This window comes from Eretmochelys imbricata, chromosome 4 (assembly GCF_965152235.1).
Source record: "Eretmochelys imbricata isolate rEreImb1 chromosome 4, rEreImb1.hap1, whole genome shotgun sequence".
Classification (NCBI taxonomy): Eukaryota; Metazoa; Chordata; order Testudines; family Cheloniidae; genus Eretmochelys; species Eretmochelys imbricata.
Genome location: NC_135575.1, coordinates 137,976,786 through 137,994,353, shown reverse-complemented (window position 1 = coordinate 137,994,353; position 17,568 = coordinate 137,976,786). Strand labels below are relative to the sequence as shown.

The 17,568-nt window shown below is 49.7% G+C and overlaps 1 protein-coding gene across 1 annotated transcript; it reads left to right on the top strand.

The window, feature by feature from the left end:
- Window positions 1–1,168: 1,168 nt before the first annotated feature.
- LOC144263726 (vasotocin-neurophysin VT-like) lies at window positions 1,169–8,380 on the top strand. The gene is made up of 3 exons (XM_077814698.1): window positions 1,169–1,303; window positions 6,935–7,136; window positions 8,102–8,380. The coding sequence occupies exons 1-3, from the start codon at window positions 1,184–1,186 to the stop codon at window positions 8,263–8,265; spliced, it is 486 nt and encodes a 161-aa protein (XP_077670824.1). The 5' UTR covers window positions 1,169–1,183; the 3' UTR covers window positions 8,266–8,380.
- Window positions 8,381–17,568: the final 9,188 nt, after the last annotated feature.

The window sequence follows — 17,568 nt, the reverse complement described above, 5'->3', positions numbered from 1 at the left end:
TGGCTCAAGTTTAACCTCAATTGTGGATGCCTTTGATAGTCACCTAACTGTTTATACAGCACGAGTGGTGTGGCAGGGACTTCAGAGGCAGGTGTGAAAGCAATGGGCCTGATTCTCCACTGCCTTGCACCTTGCTCCATCCTTTACACCTGTGCAATGGGAGGGCAAAGCGTTGGCGTTGAGCCCTCGCTGGGCACAGGTGTGAACGGCTGTGCAGGGTGAAGCTGGTGAACAAAACCCAGAGAGCCTGATTCTGAGCTTGCCTGCGTGGAACTCAGAAGCAGCCCCACCCTGGCGAACCAGGCTCGGTGAGACCGGAAGCGTTCACAATGTGAAGACCCAATCTGGGTTACGTGGGCAAGGCTTACTCACCTGAGTAAGGGGCAGCAGGACTAAGCCCTCAATAAGCAGAACCCATAAACTACGCCAGCAAATGCATCCCACAATACATTTTATATCTGGAGCCTCAACTGCCCTCTGCGTCCGCTGTCTGCCTCCAGGTTTCTAGACAGGGCCAGCACCATATTACTGCAAGTGGTGTATCCCAAAGAGGAAAGGGCCTTTTACCCTTAGGCGTCAATACGCTGTGTGACTGGGATGCTCAGCTGGTGTAAGTCGACACAGCGCCAACGATTTCAGTTACACCGGTTGTAGATTTGGCCCCACGTGCCGCTCCGGAGGAAATGGCTGGGGCCGGTTCTCCTTGTGTTCCCAGGATGATCCATTGGCATCAGTGGAGTCACTCTGGAATAGCACAGAGGTGAGTGAGATCAGAATCAGACCCAGACACCCAAGCCCCCCATCCCCACCCTGCTACCCCTCCCCCCCCCCACCTGTTCCCAGGTTCCCTGCTGGGCTTTCGCATTGGGCTGGAAGGAAGAATTATTCATCAGCACCCAGCTAAGTCTCAGAGGAGCTGTTGAGCCCAGTCTGGCTGTTTGTGCTTCTGCACTGAATCACCTCAATTACAGGATTTACTTTGAGTCTAGTTTGGGAAAGAGGTTTAAAAAAAAAAGCCCCCTCCCCCTGGCAGTGGTGACAAAGGCCAAGAAAGGCGTTACGTCGGCACCAGGAGGGGTATAAATAGGCAGCTGGTCCAGAAAGGAGCCAGATGCAAACAGGAGGCTGGAAAGCAAACAAAGCTTCTCTCTGTGCAAGTGAGAGCCTGGCGCCCCCCTTCAAGATGCCCGAAACCTCGCTTCCAGTCCCCTTCCTCTGTCTTCTCGCCTTGTCTTCAGCCTGCTACATCCAGAACTGCCCTCGAGGAGGAAAGAGAGCCTTGCCCAACACAGAGCTCAGACAGGTACGAGAGGGGCTACTTGCGGTGTGCGTGGGGTGGGGTGGGACTAATTCTTCACTGTGTGGTGAACTGTGTTCCCATACAATGTGTGTGTGTGTGAGTGAGTGAGTGAGTGAGTGTACTTCAATACTCTGGGCACAAGGGACTGTCTTCCAGTCCTGGGTGTGTTCAGCAAACTCCTATGTGGAGACTCTATTCGAGCTCTGGGTGTGAGAGGGACAGGGGCAAACTCCTCGCTGGCTGGCAGCTAGATTCAGCTCATTGGCCTGAAGCTCAGATTGGCATTTTCTAAAGCTCCTAGTTCTTGCTCCAACTTGCTTCCTTTACAGAAATGAACTTACATTGCTTTGAGCAAAGGAGCTTTGTATTGACGCTTCTTAGAGACGGGGGTGGGGAGGGAATCTCTATTTAGATTTAGGAAAGGTGCCTCTAAGTCCCCCTACCCTTGGCCCCTACTTGGAAGCTGCAGAGAGAAAAGCTAGGGAGAAAAATAGGGAGCCAGTCCTTAAATCGACTGAAATTCTTTGTACTGGGAAACTGGAGGCGATGGGAGGGAAGTGCTAAAATGATGGGCACTTCACTGGAACTGGGGCTGTGCCTCCTAAAGAGGAACAGCAGACATTCGTGATTTCCTTCTGCCACCTAACACCCTTTCAATGCAAGCTTGTTCCACAAACTTTAATAGTTCTTTTGGCTTGTGGTTAAAGAACAGAATGTTTGCTCTGTTGCTAGTTGTAACAGCCTCAGTAATGCACTCGCAGAGAGAGGACATCTGAAGCCCATTTAAAGAGCCAAATCCTCAGCTGGTGTAAATCATCTTCAATAGAGCATGACAACACCAGCTAAGGATCTGACCCCCAAGAACCCAGGACTTGTATTTTCTTGTGGAAAGCGAACAGATGAAATTTCTTTTAAGTTACAGACCTTCCAATGTACTTAGGGTGAAATCCTGGCCCCACTCTGGTCAATGGACATTTTGCCGTTGACTTCAACGCAGTCTGGATGTCACCCTCAATGCAAATGTGACGTACCAATAATGTATTTAGGGTAATTTCAGAAAGAAAGGCTATATCATAAAAGTAATAGCACCAGTGCATTTGAAACACACATTGATTTACATGAGGCACTACTGTGTTACTTTCTTAAACCATTTCAGTCGTAGCAAAGTGTTTGACACCATTTCATTTTGGTTCTACCACATTTTGAGCAGATCTGAACACAACAGTTACCTGAGAAATTTATATATCAATTTGTAGGCATGCAGGTTAGAACAAGAGGATTTAAAATAACCACAGTTAATGGGATTGTCTCTTCCTATTGTGGCTGACTTGATTTTTAGACAAAGTCTCTGATGTATGGTAGCTTGTCCACCTATGGAAAGTTGGTCCCAAAAGTGTTTGGGCCATTAAAGAACCTAACAAATTAAGCACCATGGACAGAGCCACCATGCTAACCAATTAGAGCCTGTGATCAGCTTTTTAAACCAGTTCCTTCTGATCAAAATTTGAATGCAAACATCTCTAGACCACAATTTAATTTTCCATTTCAATAGGTTTCACTGTGGCTGGCTTTAGACTGATGTGGCTTCTAAGTGTAATTACTAAGGTTAAGATTTTGTCACAGTTATTTTTAGTAAAACTCACAGACAGGATGTGGGCAATAAACAAACATTCATGGAAGCCCACAATCTATCTATGATTTTTACTAAAAATAGGGGGGAAGCGGACCGGGGGTGAAAGAGACTACCGGCGCCAGCCCCCATTGCCGACAGCAGTGGCTGACAGCTGCAGGCCCCTTGCCATCCCAAGTCACGGGGCTGAAGCTGAAGCAGAAAATGTCATGGAGATCGCTGAAAGTCACCGAATCCGTGACCTCCGTGACAAAATCTTATCCTTAGTAATTACTTTCCCCTGTGGTTTGTGCGTAGCCACGATCCCACTGCTGGTGGGCAGTTATTAAATGAGGGGACCTTTGACACAGAGATACACAGCATGGGCCTGTATTGCCTCCCGTCACTGAGTAGCCTTTCCCTTTTATCCTGAAGAGAGTGTGCAAAATATAACCCCTTCATATAAAAGTCCACAGTAAGCTTCCTACGCTAACTGTGAGCTGGAGCTATATGGATTATAGAGCACAGGAGTTAATAATAATGCCTGGCTCTTATGTATCACTCATCAGCAGCAGATCTCAAAGTGCTTTACAAAGGAGGGCACGGTCATTATTCCCATTTTACAGATGGGGAAACTGAGGCACAGAAAGGTGATATGACCCACTCAAGGTTATCTACCAGGCCAGTGGCAGAGCCAGGAACTGAATCCAGGACTCCTGAGGCCCAGTCCAGTGCTCTAGGCAACCAGCCCACACAGACTTGTTCCCTACTGAACACACCCTACCCTTCTCTCCTGGCTAAATCTGACTGGTAGTGATCAATGGCTCCATGTCTAGTTGGCAGCCAGTATCAAGTGGAGTGCCCCAAGGGTCGGTTCTCGGGCCAGTTTTGTTCAATATCTTCATAAATGATCTGGAGGATGGTGTGGATTGCACCCTCAGCAAGTTTGCAGATGACACTAAACTGGGAGGAGAGGTAGATATGCTGGAGGGTAGGGATAGGATACAGAGGGACCTAGACAAATTAGAGGATTGGGCCAAAAGAAATCTGATGAGGTTCAACAAGGACAAGTGCAGAGTCCTGAACTTAAGACAGAAGAATCCCATGCACCGCTACAGACTAGGGACCAAGTGGCTAGGCAGCAGTTCTGCAGAAAAGGACCTAGGGGTTACAGTGGACGAGAAGCTGGATATGAGTCAACAGTGTGCCCTTGTTGCCAAGAAGGCCAATGGCATTTTGGGATGTATACATAGGGGCATTGCCAGCAGATCGAGGGACGTGATCGTTCCCCTCTATTCGATATTGGTGAGGCCTCATCTGGAGTACTGTGTCCAGTTTTGGGCCCCACACTACAAGAAGGATGTGGAAAAATTGGAAAGCGTCCAGCGGAGGGCAACAAAAATGATTAGGGGACTGGAACACATGACTTACGAAGAGAGGCTGAGGGAACTGGGATTGTTTAGTCTGCGGAAGAGAAGAATGAGGGGGGATTTGATAGCTGCTTTCAACTACCTGAAAGAGGATTTGAAGAGGATGGATCTAGACTGTTCTCAGTGGTAGCGGATGACAGAACAAGGAGTAATGGTCTCAAGTTGCAGTTGGGGAGGTTTAGGTTGGATATTAGGAAAAACTTTTTCACTAGGAGGGTGGTGAAACACTGGAATGTGTTACCTAGGGAGGTGGTGGAATCTCCTTCCTTAGAAGTTTTTAAGGTCAGGTTTGACAAAGCCCTGGCTGGGATGATTTAGTTGGGGATTGGTCCCGCTTTGAGCAGATGACCTCCTGAGGTCCCTTCCAACCCTGATATTCTATGATTCTATGATGGAGAGGCTACCCCTTCCCTTAGGAAGCAATTGCAGAGCCAAAGTGAGCTTTCTGTTAGGCTGTTTTATTTGCTATTCATCTTAAGTCCTCTCTTCTCTCATATGGCTAATAAGAACATCCAGTATTAAAATACTTAATGACGTACATTGTGGAAGGGATACTAACCCCCATACTGCAGGGGTTAAGCCAATCTCTAGGAAAGACTAGAAGGAGCCCTAATGCAGGGGGCAGCTTGTCTCACATCTGCCTAGTATGGGGCTCTTGCACCTTCTTCTGAAGCATCTGGTACTGGCCATAGTCAGAGCCTGGATACTGGGCTGGATGGACCATGGGTCTGATCCAATCTGGCAGTTCCTATGTTCTTTCTTAATGGGACCCCATCACTTCTAGCTATTCCCCTTTGTACTATCCCAAGTAATTCCTCTCACCCGCTTGAATGTAATGACCCCCATCCCTCCCAGAGGTCATCAGCCAGGTTGCAACCCAGACCTTCAGCATTACAGCACTGATCTCTAGCACTTGAGCTAAAGGGATAACTCTGTTACTGTTCATAGCAGTAGGTTGTTATCCTCCAGTGGGTGGACACACACAAAATGCACTGTGCGAGGATTGGTTACACTGACCTCTTTCAATGTTTGTAGAATCATGCTTACCCTCCCACCCTTAGTCACTGCTTAGCCAGACTACCCATATTTAACCCTTTCCCTCTTTCTTTCCAAGACTGTCCCTCCAGCCCCCGATCACTTTTTGCTGCTCTTCTTTGAACTGCTTCTAATTAATTAATATATTTCTGTTAATGAGGTGGCCAGAACTGAATGCTCTATTCCATTGCTGGTCTCAGCAGAGCTGTACTGAAAAGAGCACTTGTACCTCTTTACCCCATAATGCAATAAACAAACATATTGAAAATTCTAGTGGGGAGGAAATTCCCTTGACTAGGACCTTCTAAACATGGGAGCGGAATTGATGTAGCCCTGAAAGCAACATCATTCTACAGCTTGGCTCTAATTCCTTTAAGGCTTGAAGGCATCTTTGCAAGAGAGCCACCACCATCCATGAATGACATTGTCTTCCATATAATATGGTGGAAGGCAAATTGTAGGAGATCTTTAAAACAAGACTGAACAAAAGGAGGCACAATCTGGCATTGCCAACAAGGGAAAGAGCAGACAATCCAGTAAGGCCATTTCTGTCTCCTGGTTTTTGGACAAAAACGATGACTGCTAATGCCAAGCGCTTATCTAAACCGCTGGGAGCCACAGAATATTTAAACCCCTGCACTTACTTCCAGGGTTTGAGATAGTGAATAAGCTCATCCTTCTGCTCAAAAAAATAAGTTAACTTATAGCATCATCTTCCATGGAAAGATCTGAACCCAGCTGCTATTCTATCAACTGAAAATGATTGTCCCCTACATTGGTAACCTTACAGGGATGTGTCCTCCATTGAGAAAGCTGCATTTTACTTCAGGGGAGGACGAATATTATGCTTAAAGTATTTGTCGGTTTTATAAATACCTGATGAGGTAGGTATATATGGCTCAGTTCGCCCACTATTGAAATGCAGATATCTAGTAAATGGAATAAGTGCCCAGATACTGCAGTGATGGGCATGGGATACAAACATGAAGGGGTGGAGGGAGTTTGTTAACAGCACAGCACCTAAAGCAGAATATCAGCTCCAATTGAAGCTGCAGGGGGCGCTCAGGGAGGCAGGATGTAATTAACTGGGTGCAGTTCTTCGGGACACACCCACTCTTATGGGCTCTTTCATTGCATAGAGGCCTTACCTGCAACAGGTGGAGAGGGAGAGGGAAAATGTGTGACCATGCAGCTGGTTTTAGGGTTGATCTCAAAGACTCAGTCCTGCCTCCTAGCTCAGGTTAAACGCCTGCTGAAGGATTTGGCCCATAAAATCAGCTAAGAATTAACCACCATTCAACACAATGGGAATTTTGCCATTTATTTCAATGGGGAGCAGGACCTGGCTCACAACCTTCAGACCTGGCTCACTGGTTATAACAGTGTCATGCACCCGATTCTCCTGGCTGGTTACTCCATGGACTCACCTCTGATTCCCAGTGGTGAGATCAGGCCCCGTGCTTATACCATGCATGAGGGGTTTCGCTGTTCCCTGAGAATGAGCCTCCCCCCATTCCCCATGCAGCCCCTGGCAGGCTGATCTGTCTCCTGTCTTCCCAGTGCATACCCTGTGGCCCCGGGAACAGAGGGAACTGCTTTGGCCCCAACATCTGCTGCGGAGAGGAGCTCGGCTGCTACGTGGGCACTTCCGAAACCCTGCGCTGCGTGGAAGAAAACTACCTGCCTTCCCCTTGCGAAGCCGGCGGGAAAGCCTGCAGCTCAGGAGGGAGATGCGCTGCTCCCGGCGTTTGCTGCAATGATGGTAATAGAGGCGTACCCCCCTACTCAGAACAAATACAATGGAGAGAGGAGGCACCTCAAATAGTAACAGCCTTTGCTTAGTGGATCATCTCCTCTCCTGGGTACTGCACTGGCCCCGTTTCTGTAGTAGCTGAGCCCCTCACAATGTTTAATGTACTTATCCTCATAACACCCTACTCTGTGATGTAAGGAAGTGCTGTTAGCCCCACTTAGAGATGGGGAATTGGCCACCATCAGCAGCAGGATAATGAAAGAGATGGTATGATCCAGAATGTCAGCTATTTGACTCTTGGATTGGACCATTTCTGGAAATACAAGTAACAATAATGGACCAAACCTGCCTGACATCTTTAGTTTTTGCTCAGTCATGAATCAGGACAAACTCCTATTGACTTCCCCGGTGGGGCGGAGGGGTTGCTGAGTAACTGACCTCAATAGGCATTTTGCAGGAGTAAGGATTTGACTCAACACAAAAGCCTATGGCTTATATGACACTTTCTATCTTCAAAGCTCTTTACGAGCATTAACTAAAGAGCTCACCAGACTCAAAGGTAGGGTTGTAAAAGTATTACTATAATCCCGATCTCCCAGATGGGGAAACTGGTTTGCCCAAGTCTACATAGCATGTCAATGTCAGAGCTAAGATTACAACTCAGGAATTTTGGGTTCCCCACTTCCAACCTCCATTTGTAATGTATTTGCTGGCAATATGTTATTCATCCACGATGTCTCTGTTTGCTGTAGTGAGTTCCAGACAGGTTGTGGTCTCTGGTAAACAAGGGAGACAAAGCTGGAACATAAGCTCCGTGGAAGTCTTCTTGTGGCTGTAGGTGTAGCTTTTCTGTTTAATAAGTCCCTTCTGTTTAAGAAAGTACATGGAATCACAGCCTATGACACCAGTCCCTGGAACCCACTGCTTCATGTAACATCAGTGATAACACTTTGGTTTCTTTTCTTGTGTCAAAGAGAGCTGCACCATGGATACCATTTGCCTGGATGACGATAGTGACAGAAGTCGAGAGCCCTCAGAGAAGAACCTGACTGTGCTGGATGGCTCGGCGAGTGACCTCCTGCTCAAGCTGATGCATTTGGCGAACAGGCAGCAACAGGGGAAGCACCAGTTCTACTGAGGGAAAGAAGCAAGATCAGAGATGAGTCTAACAGCGAGTATGTTGCTTACATGCCGCAGCACCTCAGAAAACCCTTACGAGATGTAAAGGAACAGCCCTTTGAGAGCATTGTAAATATGTGGCCAATAAAGTCTTTTATTGCACTGTGCTATTCAACTTTGTCCTGTGTCATTTGCACTGAAGTCTTCGGCACCAGGGGCTAGATCTGCAAGAGCTCAGGACTTTGGGTGCAGAGCTCATTTGAAGATCTGCCCATCAATGTCACAGCGGGAGCTGAGCTCTTTAGAGAAGCTGGGGGGCGCTGAGCACTCAGCAATCTGGCCCTCTATGGCTCAGCAGCCCCTCCTCATTCAGTGGAGGGGAGAAGGAGCACCACATGTGACATCACTATTCAGATCTTCCAAAAGCCTTTGCCAAGTTCCCCCGACTAAGAGAGGCAGCAGACAGTTCAGATGTACACTGCAGGCAGAAACCAGACCTCACGGGGTACAAACCTTCAGCAGGCCCCGCCCCGGAGCACTGACTTAGAGGATCACTCCCGGCAGCACAGGAGTTTCCCAGAAGACTCCCATGGGAGTTCTGTCTGAGGACAATTCTGCACAGCTTGGGGTGTCTGATGGAAGCACCCCCGCAGGGCAGGCTAGCTGCAGAGAGTGGTGTGGGTGAAGTTTTCAAAGGTTCCTGACCACCTGTCGGTACGTCTACATGACAAGCAGAAACCCAAGGCAGCAAGTCTCGGAGCCCAGGTCAACAGGCTCGGGCTCACAGGCCTTGCACCGCAGCACTAAAAATAGCCCTGCAGATGTTCAGACTCAGGCTCCCAACCTCACCCCTCTGGGCAGGTTTCAGAGCCGGAGCTGCAGCCTGAGCCAAACATCGACACGGCTGTTATTAGCACCATAGCACAAGTACTAACCTGTAGGTCCGGGCTCCAAGACGCACTGCTGCTGGTTTCTGCTTGCTGGGTAGACATAAGCTTCGGTGACGGTAAGTCCCATTGACTTTCAGTGAGACTTGGCCTCCGAAGTGCCTTTTGAAACTGGGATTTAGGTACCTAACTCACTTAAAAGCTTTTAAAAATGTTATCCACTGGACGTTGGACACTAAGACATTTTAACTCCAGTTGGCACCAAAGACTGTCTTTGGAAACTACCCCATAAGATTCCTACCCCGCCCCCTTTTTTGATTCTGTATACAACCGCTCATCACTGGAGTAGCTGACCACCAGGGTCACTGTCATTCGCAGGCTTTATCCTGCAAGATGTGGACGCATCATCTCCATTGGATGGCAGCACTGTGTAAATTGAGGGACGCGCCCAAGGATCATTTGCAGCAGAGCCAGGAACTGAACACAGGTCTTGTGTGTCCCATGCTACTGCCCTGTCCATTAAACCAGCCTTCCTCCCATAATTAGCTCTTGGGAAGATATTAATAATCAGCGGATAGGTTCAGCAGGCTCGAAGCCACAGGGCCAGCTCCCAAGACCTCAGACAAAATTCTCACATTGCCTTAACAATCTCCTCCCAGCCCTGTGAGGGGCAAGCCAGGAAGGTCCCTGATTCCACCAGTAACAACCAGACCTTGAGGGAGGATGAACCCAATGCAAGAGGGTGAACTGTCTGTTCTCTGCCTCTCCAGACAGTCTGCCACGGGACCCAGCTGAGTGCCAGGACTTGATCTGTTCTCCTCCCCCACCCCCATCGCATATGAACTCCATAAGGATGGCATCAGCCCCCCGATGCTGAAACCTGACTCTGGCTCTGAGCGTTCTCTGCTGCAAGATACAGCCTCAGGGCCAAACTCTGCTCCAGGCTACACCTGTGTAAATCGGGAGTAACCCCACTGAAATCACTTTGGATTTATACCCCTGCAACTTCACACAACCCCTATGAAAGAGGTAATTGCTTTGCCAGGTCCAATTCTGCCCATATTTGCATCCAAGCAACCCCATTGGCTGGGCAGAGTTTCCCCCAGGGGCTGTAAGGTCAATCCTGGGTACAAGCAAATCCAACGTCTATTGGGCCAGGTACTCCACGGGTGTCAATCAGCCTAGCGCTGCCGTGGAGCTAGGTTGATTGACACCAGCTGAGGATCTGGCCCAAATGACTTCAGCACAACTTGAACCAAGGTTCACCAGCCCTGCTAACCGGGTATCAAACAGCTTTCCCGAGTGATTTAAAGTAATTGCACCAGCCAGCCTGTTACTGATGCTCTTCTATTGCCTAGAGCAGGGTTTCTCCACCTGTGGGTCGGGAGCCAAAATTGGGTCACCAGAATGTTTCAAAGGGTCACGTGACCGTTCCTGAGGCTCCTGCCCCACAAGGCTGGCTGGGCACAGCTCCCTGCTCCAGGCACTGCAGCCTGTGGGGTCCCGGAGCCACTCAGGTTTGGCCCAGCCGCCATGACAACGGGAGTGTGGATAGGCCGAATCTGAGTGAGCGGCACCGCAACCCCACGAGCCAGGTCACAACTCCACTCACACACCTTTGGCACAGGCAGGGGTGCAGGGCCAAACCTGAGCAGCGCTGCAGCCCCAGAGGTCGTGATGCCCAGAGCAGAGAGTCAAGCCCAGCCAGCCCCACAGCACGGGGGCTATAGGAGCCGCCATTGCGGGGTGAGTGCTGGGCAGAGCCCAACCCCCTGCCAGGGGGCAGGATCCAACCAAACCCACTCCAGAGCCCCAGACTATTTACTGGGTGGCAACAGGTCATCAACACTTACCAACGGGTCCTGAGCCCAAAAAGGTGAGAACCACTGGCCTAGAGGACATCCTCCAGGAAAAGCAGTGGGGTGGTTTGCACAGGGCAGTGCACCAATGTGGGTGCCTGATTTAACGCTCTGGGTTTCTTGCTGTCCAGTTGGCACTAAAGAGAGCAGCATCTCGTTTACTGTATTTACAGAGTCCTCTGCGCTGAGGGGCTCACACTCTGCGGTGACGGTACCTAGAACGGATGGACGGATCCTGTAGGTCCATGGGTCGAATGAATGAATTTGGGGCTTTTTAAGTCAACAATTCAACTGGGTGAAACGATTACAAAGACTTTAACTTACATGACAAGCCCCTGCGAAGTCTGGCTGTGATGCACTGCACCATCCCATACACCATGGAAGCCATGACAGGCAGCACCCTTAGAGCTGATGGTCGCCTACCGTGCGCAGTAATAAGCACGAGCGTAAAGACGCAGATGCTCGACTTGCTGGCAGACGCGCCCCTGGATAGGAGCGCCCCTGGCTGGTTTTCATACAGGGTAAAACCCTTCTGTCATTCAGGCTTGCAAAGCCAGACAGCCACAGAGCCAGACCAAGCCCTGGGGTTTGTGCCCGGGGCTCAGACATTGAATTCTGGGGCAGCTACGGCTCCTCCCCACAGGCAAGTCCTGCTCAGCTAGCAAAGCTAAGGGCCCGGCTCTGACGCTGCTCTGTGCAGGGGCTCCCTTGGGAGTTCATTGGGAGTCTGACCATGGGGGTGGGGGTGCTCTGTCAGACCCTTGTTGGCTGCAGCCATCCTGGAGCTCAGAGCAGAGCTTGGCTGGCCCATGTGTAGCACTGGAAGCACATGTCACCTGGTTTCCAGTTTCGTGACAAACCCAGATCTCAGGCCAGAGGGGCTGAGCCCTTGTGACCGTGAGAGCGCGGGCTGGGGAGACACTTCCTGAGGGAAGCAATGGAAGCCACATCAGTCGGGACACTGGAAACAAGGCACAGGGAGGAGAAGAGCCCTGCCTTGGCAGGGGAGGGACTGGCTGTTCCAGCAGACCCCCATCCAGCTCCCGTGAGGCTGGGAACACATTTCCCAGGAGCCCAGGGCTGCTTTGGGGCTTGGGGTGGAAAACATGAAACGCTGCAGTTTTACACCTTTCTCTTTTGAGTCTCCCAGGGCACTGGAGCCGGCCGCCCAAAGTTCAGGGTTGTGACCCTGCCAAAGAACAGATTCCCATGAGCCCTGTGCAATGAACCCCCTGCAGCACCCAGATTGCCCTTGTGTAGCTAGCAGCTTCTCCCCCTCTTCACCAGCGAATCCTCACAGGCAAGCTAGCGAGTCGCGCTGTGCAGATGGGGAAACTGAGGCAAAGCGGTTAAGAGCCATGTTGAGTTTGGACTTGCCGTGAGTGCACATAGAGTGTCACACCCTACTGCACCCCCTGTGGTGGCTAGTAACAACCACAGACCCTGCTCCCTCCTAGTGCCCCCTCGGGTCAGGGCAGTGGCACGGAGGGGGCAGCTTGTCCAAAAGTAGCTCAGTTTTGGCACAGTCCTCATGCAAACCTGGGAGCTCCTGGGGAGACCGTGCTCTGCTGAGCTGTCCCTGGCGTGCATCACCCCTACGCAGATTTCACCCTCTCATCCTTAGTGACTTGCGGAGGGAGTCAGCATCAGACTCAGGAGCCTAGTTCAGGAGTTCCTGGCTCCCGGACCCATGCTCAGACCACGTCGCTCTGATAAGACCATAGTTCAGCTGAGTGGCAGTCAGACAGCCCAAAAGGGGAAAGCGGCTGGGAAACATGTTCCTGAATGCAGAGAGCACGGCATTCTGCAGGCTTCTCTAGTCTCATTGTGCTGCCTCTCCGACCGGGAATTTGCAATGAGAATCACATAAAGCACGCTGGCTCATTTGATGCACCATTCTGTTTGAAACACCCCGTGGTCAGAGCAACCTGGGCTGGGAGAGGCAGGGCCGGGAAGTGAGATTTCAGAGATTGTGTCACCGCTTTTGCTGCGGATGGCAATGTTCCCTCTAATTTTTGACGGGCCGTGTGCGCAAAAAATTTCTTCTGTGCAAATTGTTGGGCTTCTGTGCAAATTGTTGGGCTTCTGTGCAAATTGTTGGGCTTCTGTGCAAATTGTTGGGCGTGCCGTGTTTTGCCATGTGCGCAGGTTTAGGATCTATGTGCGTGCACACCCCTTAGAGGGAACAGTGGAGGGCGGAGAATATTGGGCATGTCAGCATGGCCAGAGCAGAGGGAGAGAGGGCACTAGCAAGGGAATTAGTTGAGCCCATTTCTCTGACCTGCTAAGCAAATAAATGGCAGATCAAGAGGCTTGGGAGCGGAGGGAGGCCAGCAAAGCAGCCAGCAAGGGATTAATCTCCATTGCCTGGAGTTACAGTGAAGCGAACGGGTTCCTGAGGAAGGCATACGAAATAGCCCCCTTCACTGGATAATAAGGGGGCTGGCTTCTGATCACTCAGTGGAGTCCAGCCAAGCACCCCGTTTTTGCTTAGAGCTCGTCTCTCATTCCCCTCCCTCTGACCCATCTAGCCCTCGCTCTCCAGCTCTTTACTATTCATGGCTTCTCCACCTCCAGCTCCTCCTCTCCCCTGCCCTCTCCCTCAGGTCCCTCCTGAGAGCCCACCTGTTTATTTCAGGAGCGTTCTCCTCCCAGTGCTGCACAGGAAGGCAGCCTAGAGGAGCACCATGGTCCCCTCTGGCCTGGGAATCCATGACACCTCTTGAAGCAACCCCTCCTCCTCCATCTGCTAATGGCCTTTCCTCTCCTCGTCCCACGGCTTGCGTGTGCCCCTTCGGTCTCGATCGGGGATTGCCACAGCACCCACCACCACAGCATCTCAGGCCCAAATCCTCAATGCTATTTAGGCACCTAACTCGCAGGGATTCCCATGGGAGTTTGGTGCCTAAATAGCCAGGCAATTCGTGTCTGCAGGGAGACATCTCTACTGGACTCCATGGAGTCTTCTTGGAAGCAGAGCTTGTGACGTACATCTATAGCACGTGTAACCCACACACGGCCTGGGTGTGGTGTTCTGTCCCATCTAGTGGCACCGAGATCACTTAGAGATTAATGGGTCTGCTCTCTAGCCTTAACTAAGTGCCATATGGCTTTTAGCTCATGTAGTAGAGGCTCATGCACTGAGGTCCCAGGTTTGATCCCGCCCGCCGACAACTGGGGTCTGTCAGTGTTACACACTCACATTTACACAGAGCTTTGCTCCGTTAAGGACCCCTATAACCAACCCCACTTTGGTGGCAGTGGGATTCGGATCCACGTCCTTCAGAGCGAAAGGCCTTGGCAGCTACAAACAGAACTGGAGGACACAAGGTTAGAGTCTGAAAGGTATCGAGGTGGCTGAAGATTGAAATCAATGGGAGATCCACACCTAGGTGCTTTTGAAAACTCCACCAGGTACCTGGCTGCCCCTTTAGGTGCCTAAATACCTTTAAAACCCTGGCCCAAATTCCCCAAACTGGTAGCAATTATAGACTCAAACCTCTCATGTGAGCCAGCCACCAGAGGGAGACAATACCCCACACTGTCTGAAGATTATGTGTACAGTGCCTAGCGCAATGGCGTGGGGGCTGCTAGACACGACCACAATACATTAACACCAGGATCAGAATCTGACCCATCGACTCAATTGAGTTAGTCTGCATTTATACCCATGAGAGGTCAGAATCAGGCTCGCTGATTTCAGCAGAGTTCATCTATAGGTATACCAGTGTACCTGAGAGCAGAAGTTATCTCACTGGTTACTTTTCTTTAATGCCTTGCATATTTTTTGCAAGCAAAGCAGAGAGATAGGTCTTTCATCTGAGCAAACCACACCTGCATCACACAGCAAACCACAGAGGCTTCTGGACTAGAGCAACACAGCCCTTTCAAAACGTCAGGGACCCGACATTGAGATTCTAGTGCCTGGAAGTGCATAATGCCACATTATCTACTGATTGCCCTGTCACGTATAGCTCCCAAAGCTGGAGAGACAGAGAAGTCAGTTCAGTGGGTCTCAGGCTGCAAGCACCCTCACAACACAATTAATACATAATCTTACAGTTAAAGAGCTCTCATCCCACAGGATGATTAGCCAGGTGTATATCTAGTGAATCACACAAATAGGAGGCAGCAAAAAGCCTCGTTAGGGCCACCGAACCCTACAGCTGTGCAGAATCACTCTCTACTACATATTCATTCTCTCATCGAGTCAGGTTCAACGTGAGCCAGGTCATGGGGTTGCCATAATTAACCAGATTTCACGGGTAGAGAATTTGTCCGGATAACTTACACTTCCCTTTGCTCAGCGTCATCCCAGGACTCTCAGCCTCGCTGGCTTCTTGCTCCATGGAGCAGAGTGAAGTTCTGGGGCTGTTCAACAAACTGGGTCTAGCTCCCGACACGTTTCAATGTTCTGTATGTTGGCGTGACATTCCGCTCAGGACAGCCAGAACCGTAAGCCACAGAGTTACCCCCCTGCTTCAGCAGAGATTAGCCCGTGTGTCAGCTCCCTGCCACACCAGCCCGCCCGCTTCACTAGCAAACCCCTTGAAACTCTGCCAGGCTAAACCTTGCCTTGCAGGTAACAATCAGTGAATTGCAGTTCCCCGGAGACGTCTCCCTGCAGCATCTAGTCCCTCTTGCTGGATGCTCACAGAAATTACTAAATCCGCTGCCTCCAAAGAGACAGCATGCATGTCAGCTGGTTAGGTTTGCTGAAGACTCACACTTACTTCAATAGGATAGCAGTGAGCTGGTTTATAGTAAAACTAGGGAGAAGTTTATTAACAAAGAACAGAGATTTAAGGGATACTAAGCAAGTATAAAAGAGAGAGGTGTAGTTACAAATAACACAAAACACACTTGATAGCAACTAATTTTAGCAAGTTACCATCTTTGCCAAAGCAGTTTTCTTCCCTATATGAAGTTACCAGCATCCCTAGCCCTCCAGACTAGGGAATCCAACTTTCACAGGCTGCCGTCCCTTTATGTCCCCACAGTGATGGGTCACTAAAAAGTCTTTTTCCTCCCCTTGTATTACCCAAAATCCATTTTCTCTGCCACAAGAGGCAGGAAGTCTTCCTGGGGTGCATATTCTGCCTCCCAGCATGATTGTTGAACAGTCTTCTCCTCTATTTGTTTATCTGGATGGCTTTCTTTACCTTACATGTAAATGTACTTTCATTGTCCTCTGCCTGAAGTCTAGCTGGTCAGACAGGTAATACACACCCCTTTGTGCACTGCGTCCCAAACACATTTTGAGAACATGTTTCTAGCACACATCTGTAACTCTTTATACACAACCCATACATCCATCACATGACAGCGGGTACTTTACATGGCACTTTTGAGCTACATATTATGACAACAGTGTGTTGGGGCAATGCGTATGTCAGAGTTGATGCGAGTTACAAAATGGGGGTGCTCTCTGCTAATTGGCACTGAGGGGCTCTTAGGGTCACAGCTGGGTAAAACTTTCTTATTGTGTGTCTTGGCTGCTTTGCTTTTTCTATTGGGGTGTGCAACAAAAATGATTAGGGGTCTAGAACACATGACTTATGAGGAGAGGCTGAGGGAACTGGGATTGTTTAGTCTGCAGGAGAGAAGAATGAGGAGGGATTTGATAGCTGCTTTCAACTACCTGAAAGGGGGTTCCAAAGAGGATGGCTCTAGACTGTTCTCAATGGTAGCAGATGACAGAACGAGGAGTAATGGTCTCAAGTTGCAGTGGGGGAGGTTTAAATTGGATATTAGGAAAAACTTTTTCACTATGAGGGTGGTGAAACACTGGAATGCGTTAGCTAGGGAGGTGGTAGAATCTCCTTCCTTAGAGGTTTTTAAGGTCAGGCTTGACAAAGCCCTGGCTGGGATGATTTAACTGGGAATTGGTCCTGCTTCGAGCAGGGGGTTGGACTAGATGACCTTCTGGGGTCCCTTCCAACCCTGATATTCTATGATTCTATGATTCGGGACAAGCCACCAGCAGCACCCTCACACTGGCCCCTGTGCAGGAGGGGAATTCACCCCCGGCAGTTTGCAATATCCTCCTCATTTCTTTATTCACCCAAAAACATCCTAAACATCAACATCCCCTTTTGTTCAGCATGAATGTGAAGAAGTGACTGAAATAAAAACTGCTGCCAAACCCAAAGTACAGGCACATGGCTCTTCCCAAAACAGAGGCAAATACAAGGCTGTCCAGAAATCTGAATGAGCTGTGTGGAGGGACTCTCTGGGTATTGTTTGAGCAGAGGGAGGTGTGTAAATGTAAGAGAAGCAGGAGACAGCACACAGAGACAGACACAGTCTGGACAAGCTCAGTGGGTGACCCCGAGAGGAGCCAAGAGAAGGAGTCTGGTGCCGGAAAAAGAGGCTTGGAGCAGAAAGCAAAGAACCTATCTCCATTTTGGTTCCTTCTGTGTTCAGGGAAACAGGACTTTGTGTTCACCCCTTGTAAATAAACAAGATTGCAGCGAAGAAAAGACCTGATTCTGTCATCAATTTCTCCTTTTAGCTGGAACTACCCACAACCCCCCAAATTCAGCGAACCACTCGGGTCCAAAGGGGCAACAGGGT